Consider the following 8,680-nt stretch of genomic DNA (forward strand, 5'->3'; position numbering starts at 1 on the left):
TGGTCGAGAAATAAAACTTCAACAGTTAATTACAAGAAATTGTGCCAGCGAATCTTTATCAAAAAGTAATCAGCACGATTCCCAACCAATATGTATCTATCGAACGGTTTTTGAATGTTCAAAATCGATTCAGAATTGCGGGCTAAAACGTGGACATTTTTTTTCACTTTTTTGCTATTTACAAAGAAACGGCTTGGCTGATCGACGCGCAAAATTGATAAACGCTAGTCCTCATCGAGATACATCGAATGGCTTTTAAATTTTTGAAATTGGTCCAGTCGTTTTTGAGAAAATCAAAAATCAAAAAGCAAAAAATCTGTTCACGCGCACGCACGCTCGCACACACACACATACTTTTTCCAAATTTGGTCCCATTCGATTCAGAATGGCTTGAAACGTCGAGAAAACATAAAATTGACGAATCGGATTTTTTATGAAAACATACTTTTACTAAAAATAACTTGATTGAAAAAATTGAAATATATTTTTATTATATTGAATTTTTTTTTAGAAATTTTGAATATTTATTCAAAGCAATCGCGCTGCGTAGATGTTTTAGAGACGAAATATCGATGCGCGTAACATTATAAATCTTGGTACGGAAACCATAGAAATGTAAACAAAACTCATACTTATTATAAAAATCTCTACAAAATATCTGATAATTGACGTGTAATAATCATTTTTGATCGCCAAAAAGCATTTTCTTTCACTTTTTCATTAGATCTCCGAAACCTCTAGACCTGTCTTCACAGAAATTTCTTTAATTCTTCATTTCATCAATACAAGTAAAATGGTTTCTCTCAAAAACTGATTTACCATTTTTGGCACTTTTTGCCCCGTATCATTAGGAATCGAAGATTTTTGAATCATTCATATCTGTTGATTCGTTTTCTCGACATCGTCGACACATACATACATTTTTTGTAAAGAATGCCGAAATGTTCAGAAACCTCTCAAACGTAGATATGCAAAAATTTTCATTTTCGTTTTTTTGCGATTATTACGGGTACTTAATAATATTTCGATGGTTTCAATGTACGATGGTAACGCATGTTTTATAATAAATTTATAAATAATAAAATAGTTATGATTAATATAAATAATAATTTTTATACAGAAGCTGTAATAATCTCACTTTAAAAGAAATAAAAAAGTATTATAGAAAACCATTATATTTTTCATAAATAACATAATTATACAATTGCTAGTTATACAACAAAATTATTTAATAGGAAACATTAGGAAAAAATATCTGCATATTTCCGTATTTCGTTTTTATGATCATGGCATAAAAATTAGGCAAAATAAAAATTAGTCCAAACAATTGCAAATTTTTCAACTATTTCAAGCAGAAACAAATTATTCAATATTCATTGTTCAATAATATGACGTATTATATATATTGTTCAGACTACCGTAAATACGACCATATAAACCTTTTTTCAATGGTTCTGACTAAAAAGTGAGTTTTAAAATGGAACCACTTCTCATATTTTCAATAATATGTTGTCAAATAATAAGCTAAGAAGTAAAAAATGGTAAATCATTTTTTGTTCAAAAGCCCTCTGAAATGGCAAATAAATTGTTTAAATACCAGGTTGGGGCCAATTACATAAAATGTATCATTTTATGCAATTCTTGGCGATAAGTTATACAAGAAGTTCTCATTATTTACATTAATGTGTTATAATAAAACCATAAATTCTTACATTATTCATTTATTTTCATTATTACCATTAGAGTTCTTTTATGAATTGATGCATTGCTTTTTATGACTTCTACTAATATTTCTTTGTCTTTTGATTTAATCTTCGAAATAACTGCTTTTGTAAAAGTCACAAGGAACCCACCGAATGATGTCAAATTTGAAAAAATATCCTTGAATTTATGTATTAAATGGATTACTTTTGTTATTAGGTCAGTGTCCATATGAACTGTAATTAATTTCTCAATAATTGGTATTTGTTCCTTCGTTAGAATGTTATGAACAGCAAATCCACTGAAACAGAAAATGCATTTTACAATTAAATTCAACAATAAAAAAAAAAAATTCTTAATATATCATATTATGCTATATTTTCAGACTGTAGTTCAAGGAACTGAAGCAAGAAGCACAAAAACTTTTAAGCAACATGTTGCATATTATTCTTCTATCTATTTAATTTATAATCCAATATATCTACCTTAAAATATAGTTTTTTCCAATATCAGAAACACAATTGTTTATTGTCAACAATGTGGACTTCCTTTTAGCATCTAAATCTAAGAGAATGGGCAATATAATCAAATCGGTAGCCTCTTCAGCGAAATCTTTTAAGCATGAAATTAAACACTGATCTAAACATCTTGATTTCTCATTGAATAATATCTGCAATGTAAATATAAACATATTCAATAAAGTTCTTATTTATATTATAAATCAGAATCAAAATATTGTTTTTACAATAATTTTGACAAAGTAGACCCGTGAGTAACAAATACATTTACATTAATATATTCCATATTTAATTCAAGGTATACATTTTCTTTGGAATTATATGTTTCAGTTGCATATAAACATATTCAAAGTAAATACCAACAAAAGAACCAATAATAAAATCATCAAAACCAATAAATAGTGTTTTATGGTTTTACTCTATTTTTGTAAATTTTGTTGCGTATTCTTATAGTTTTGTGTAGTTTTTTTTTTTAAGTAAAACTTCTTTAGGCGATACTAGGATGTAAATCCGTACAAATGCAACGGAAATAGCGTTAAGCCCAAACTGTACGTTCGCTTTCGATGAAATCATTTCTATACGGGTCGATTGTGATTAGTCGTCGTGTATGTGAATCTGTCGTTGTATGCGTATTGGCATCAACGTTTTATGCGTACCGATATCAACAAGGAAATCGGCATGAATTTTAAACATTTTAAAGTTACGTCATAGTACAAATCTTTATTTAATGAAAAATGCCTGAATCGGAAGAATATTTTACCCTGTTCTTTGAAAATTATAAAACAAATTAAACATTTGTGCCATGTACTAAACGTAAGATTATTGATTAGAAATTATCTCTAAATTATTCGTAGTTTCTATAAAACTTTGAAGTTATTAAAATGGAAAATATCTTTTAGGCAAGACAGATATTACAGCTGTTCAAAGAATGAGATTATATCGCAAGCGAAAAAGTAAAAATAATACAAACAGTCAATGAATGTATGTTAATTTTAATTACATGAAATTCTTCAAACACAATTACATGAAGAGTGAAGTTGCAAAAACAATATTTGTATAGGCGTTGTTCAACATAATTCACTGTGTAAACGAATATTATAGAATTTATTAATCAGCAATTACTTCATTTCTCTAATAAAGGTTCATTTCTAAATGCTAATTACAATGACAAACCGATCATGTCATATTTGAAGTATGACTTTAATTACATTATTGTTTTTAATTATTATACATATTTTTAATGCTATTATAAATATATAATTTATAATTTATCATTATATAAATGTGAATAATGGTTGACATTAATAAATATGTGCATCACAAGTGATACCATATTACTAATAAACATTATTCAAAATTGTTATATGATGTATTTATTTTTAATTAAATGCCATCTTGTACAGTAGCAAATAAGTTTTTCCTTAACCCCGTGTGAATCTTATGCGCACCTTTCTTTATGTTAAAAAAATTTAAGAAAAGTATATGAATTTTAAAATACTCTAAATTTCCTCATTTGTTAACTTTAAGTTTATAATTTCAACACTATAAGAATAATATCTGTTAAATTGTTACCATGGCCATTAAATGAATAAATAAATGAAAATATATAAGAATAAGTAATTATAATAACAAACTTACCCTTGGCTTAATGATAGAATTTAAGAAGCTTTTAACCATTGAATTATTTGGCTGAACTGATGCAAATATTTTATACAATATATTTATATTTTCCGATTTTTGTACTTCATTTATTTTTTCCATTATATGATTTATGTCAATATTATAATTTACAGCAATTCTGAACACTTCATATAATTGATCTTCAGATAAAGCTTTTCCCGAGTCCAAACATTCAGTGAAAGTTTGTAATTTTAAATGTTCTTTTTCAATATCTTCGCTCATTCTTAAATCAGTATTTGGGGAGTCCAGTAAACTTTCTGGACTTTTCAATGTTTCAATTGGTTCTATTTGAGGTTCATTTTTCAGTACATTAATTTCCTCAGTATATTTAACTTGCATTTGATTTTGAACTGCATGATTGTAGTATCTAATAGTATTTTCCTGAAACAAACTTGTAAAGTTTTCGTTAAAATAATAATATAACGTAAGTTCTAATATACATTGTATATAATTACATTTACTAGTTTCGGTCGTGTTCTGATTAAATTCGTTGATCGAGTTTGCATACATTGTATTAGTTTAAGCCACTTTTCTCTTTCATAATTTTGATTTTTATCTTCAAAATGTTCGATGTTAATTTTCTTTAAATTTTCGACTTGTAATTTCATTTCGTCAGAAAAATTCCACATTACACAAATTTCACAACTGCAAACGTGCCTTAAGCTAGAGGTTTTCAATGTTTCTTAATTTAAATTAAAGAATTCTCCTCTCAAAAATAAATCTTTAATTTATGGTATAGGTAGAAGTGACAGCGGTTAACGCCAATAAAACTGTCACTTTGAACTTGAATTAACGATCGTTTTTTTGCAGCCGTTTTTTCCTCGTTAACGTATCGTTCATAACCGTTTCGTCTATTACTTGAAAATCAAATCAAGTGCATGTATATCACACTATTAGACATAAGAGCTAATAAAACCCCCACACCATTAGACATAAGAGCCAATAAAACCCCCACACTATTAGACATAAGAGCTAATAAAAAACCCCCACACATAGGAGAAAGATAACCGATGGGTTGCTTCTCATATCCTTATTGCCTTAGATCATAAGTCATACACAAAAACAGCTATAGAACAATAATAAGTTAGAAAGAGTTCTGATTGCTGTAGAAACAATAAAAAAAAGTGCATGTATATCTAGTTGCAAGTGGCATGTTGCATGAAATTGAATTGCATAAAACCGATATGTGTAAATAATCGATTTAATCAATATATCTACTTATCTACTTGTCTAGTAATCTATCTGCCCAGAAATTACAAAAGAAATCCGAAGAGCAAAATCTGCAAAAGCACCTGGCGTTAAAATTTTTTTCTTCAAAATCAATCATTTTGTTAAGACAAACAGAAAGTTCTTTGAATCATTTAAATCTGACGCTTAGTTCTCTCAAAAACTGCCCTTTTTACACATTTAGCTAAGTATATTCGAAATGGCTAGGCCTGCCTTTGCCAAAAACTAATAAACACTTTTTCCAATCATTACTAATTGAATGTTTTTTAGATCATTCAAATCGAATGCTCCGTTCTCTCATAAACTCGATTTCTATTTTCTGCACTCTTTGCTCTTTATCTCCAAAACTGCTGAAACTGCCTTTGCCAAAAACTAATCAGCACATCTCCCTATCAATAGAAATCGAATGTTTTTTGAACCATTTAAATCGGTTGATCCGTGCGCCCGACAACGTGACCGAAAAATTGTATCCATCCATACATACATACATACACACACACATCCATTTTTTCTGAGGTATGCCAAAATGTTCAGAAACCTTCAAAACCTAGAGAAATGCAAAAATTTTTATTTTCGATTTTCGGCCTATTACTATAAATACCCTGCGGAAAAAGTTAATAATTCGCAAATGTATTTTTAAGCCCCTATAAATTTTCTACAAACTAAATTTTATTCTGAACTAAACTCGAGGAGAGTTTAAATTAATATTGAGTTTTATGAGATGCCATTTACGCCTATCTCGTTTCATAAAGAATGAAAAAACTTCTTTTGAAATCATTGTTAATATTTAACTTCCCGTAGGGTAATTAATTTCAAGTAGGGTAAGTTATAGTAATCGTTTCAGACGTTTCTGAATATTTTGGCATACCTTAGAAAAAATGGATGCATGTGTGTGTATGTGTGAGTGCGTGTGTGTATGTGTGTTCGGATACAAATTTTCGTCGACGATTTCGGGAACACGGATGAAGCGATTTGAATAATTCAAAAAACATTCGATTTGTATTGATAAGGAGACATGCTGATTAGTTTTTGGGGAAGGCAGGTCTAGCCGTTCCGAAGATATGGGGCAAAAGTGCCAAAAACGAAAACTTAGTTTTTAAGAGAACGGAGCGTCCGATTTGAATAATTAAAACATTTTACTTGTAATAACACAATGAAGAACTTATCAAATTTTCATAAAGGCAGGTCTAGCAACTTCGGAGATCTAGTAAAAAAAAGTAAAAAAAAATACCATCTGCCGGTCAAAAATGATCATTAGACATATGCACATCAAATTATCAGATATTTTATAGAGATGTTAACAATAAGTATAAATTTTGTTTACATTCCTATGGGTTCCGTACCAATGTTCATCCGTTAGACGGCGACACGGCGCTTACGCGCTTCGATATTTCGTCTCTATGCAGATAAAGCAATACGATTGCTTTAAAATGAAGTTCAGATTTTCCAAAATATTTTAAAATACACTTTTCTCCAAAAAGTCTTTTTTTTTTCAAAAAAAAGTAAATTTTTGTCAAAAATTTATAGTTTCTCAAAAATCTAATTTTTCAGAGTAATTTTTTTTCAAAAATGTTAATCTTTGAAAAAAATAATAATTTTTGGTACGGGAAGTTTCAGCAATTTGCCTTAAGGCACGATGCCATGCGCCCCACTAGTTTTTATCTATCTAGTAAATGCATTCTGATTCCAGTATTAATGCATAACAAACACCACGCCTAAATGATCCACTCATCGTCGACAAGGATTATTCATCATATCTGTAAAAAATTGAAAAAATCTTTGAGTGCCAAATTGGTAAAAATATGATTCCGGCCGGGATCGAACCGGCGGCCTTCTGCGTGTAAAGCAGATGTGATAACCGCTACACCACGGAACCTATGGTTTCTCATTTGTGTTTAATTAATACTTTCTCTTTCATTTTAAATTTATGATTTGACAGTGAATCAATGCCATAAATAAACAAGTATAATCAATGCTGAATATACCAAATACTAAATAATATCTATCACTTTGTCAATTTTTTCAAAAACCATATTTGGAAAATTTATGAACCAATCAATGTAATTGATTCATAGCCGTCAAATGCATAGAAATATTTTAGTGCAGAACTAATCAATACACAGTTTTTAAAATATAGAGAACAACAAATAACTCAAAAATCAAAAATCAAGAGCAAACGATGATCACAGAACATTTAAAACTAAAGAACCATACGTTCAATTTTTATGACGCAAAGAGGGTGTCCATTAATCACGTGAGCTAGTTTTTAAAGATTTTTGGACATCCCTCTCCCTTGGTGATACATGGTGATAATCAAAATTACCCCCCCTCCCCCACCAAACATCACGTGTATTGTTAATTACGTGAAAAAACTAATTTTTTAGAATTTTTTTTAAAAATGTTTGAATATTTTTTAAAAAATCAGTTCAAAAATAAATACACGTGATATCTTACTATACCCTCCCTCCCCCACGTGATATTTCATGATTTTTTGTCAAACCCCCCCTCCCCATAAAAACCTCACGTGATTAATGGACGCCCCCAAAAGTGCTTTATCATGAGTCGAAAGTTTCACAAAGACGCTTTGCGGAATCGGCTTTTATTTTTTTGGACAAACGTAGTACATATTAATAAACGAACTGGTCCCACTTACCAGCTTCCTCTGCGAAAATTACCAATGTGTTCTGAATAATGTTTCCCAATTTGTATCGAATACCTAACACCACGTTATGCTCAACAGTTTTAATAATGTTGGTTTTTAGTTAATGAAATAATTTAATTATATTTATGATAATTTAATTATTTTTATGTTACAATCATTTTTGCAATATCAAGTAACAGAGTTGATTGCGAATATGCGATATATTAAAAAATTTGCAGAAAATGATAATAAAATTCTTTGGATGTATGTTCCAAATTGGTTCATACACAAAGACACAGGCACTAGCATAGTTAAGGATAAAAATAATTGCATTGATCACCCAAACTTGCTCGTCAGAAAGCTTCAGAACAACCAGGGCCAGATTGAAAAGAAATTTTTTTGTTCATTAATCAACAATAGATAAGACCTTCGACAAATCACTGCAGTGCCATAGCAATTGGTCTGTTGATTTGTATTTTGCCAACGCCTTCAGTTTTATGTCAACTATTTTACTTGTTATCCGTTTCGGGACAGTTGTAAGAATTATTAAAATAAAAAAATAATATAAAAAAAATCTTTGGACTGCCTTACACTGTTAAAAAGAAAATTAGTAATTGATCTAACACTTGATCAGTCACAAAATGGTCGAAAAAAAATATTGTAATGTGAGAATTTATGAATGAAATAATGTTTTTAAATAATAAATATATTCAATAAAATATTAACTATTGATCTAAACACAGTTTATTTCATACTGTTTTATAACACAAATATATGATGATATATTGACTCAATTAAAAATATAAACAAATCTTTATTCCATATGAAATAAAAATAATCAATTATTGTTTTATTATTATTAATATAATAATTTAGTTGTAATATCAGTACCATATCATTGATCACTTAGTTA

General features: G+C 29.0%; 1 protein-coding gene and 1 non-coding gene across 2 annotated transcripts; both read right to left on the reverse strand.

Annotated features, from left to right (window-relative positions):
• Positions 1-1,713: 1,713 nt before the first annotated feature.
• On the reverse strand, positions 1,714-4,637 carry LOC113375958. The gene is made up of 4 exons (XM_026615894.1): positions 4,355-4,637; positions 3,858-4,280; positions 2,187-2,371; positions 1,714-2,002 (listed from the first exon to the last, which is right to left on the reverse strand). The coding sequence occupies exons 1-4, from the start codon at positions 4,526-4,528 to the stop codon at positions 1,714-1,716; spliced, it is 1,071 nt and encodes a 356-aa protein (XP_026471679.1). The 5' UTR covers positions 4,529-4,637.
• Positions 4,638-6,929: 2,292 nt separating this feature from the next.
• Positions 6,930-7,002, reverse strand: Trnav-uac. The gene has a single exon. It is a non-coding gene; the product is annotated as a tRNA-Val (tRNA).
• Between the last annotated feature and the right edge of the window lie 1,678 nt (positions 7,003-8,680).

This window comes from Ctenocephalides felis, unplaced genomic scaffold (assembly GCF_003426905.1).
Source record: "Ctenocephalides felis isolate EL2017-DRISC unplaced genomic scaffold, ASM342690v1 CF-g0.4_SCAFFOLD_01886, whole genome shotgun sequence".
Lineage (NCBI taxonomy): Eukaryota > Metazoa > Arthropoda > Insecta > Siphonaptera > Pulicidae > Ctenocephalides > Ctenocephalides felis.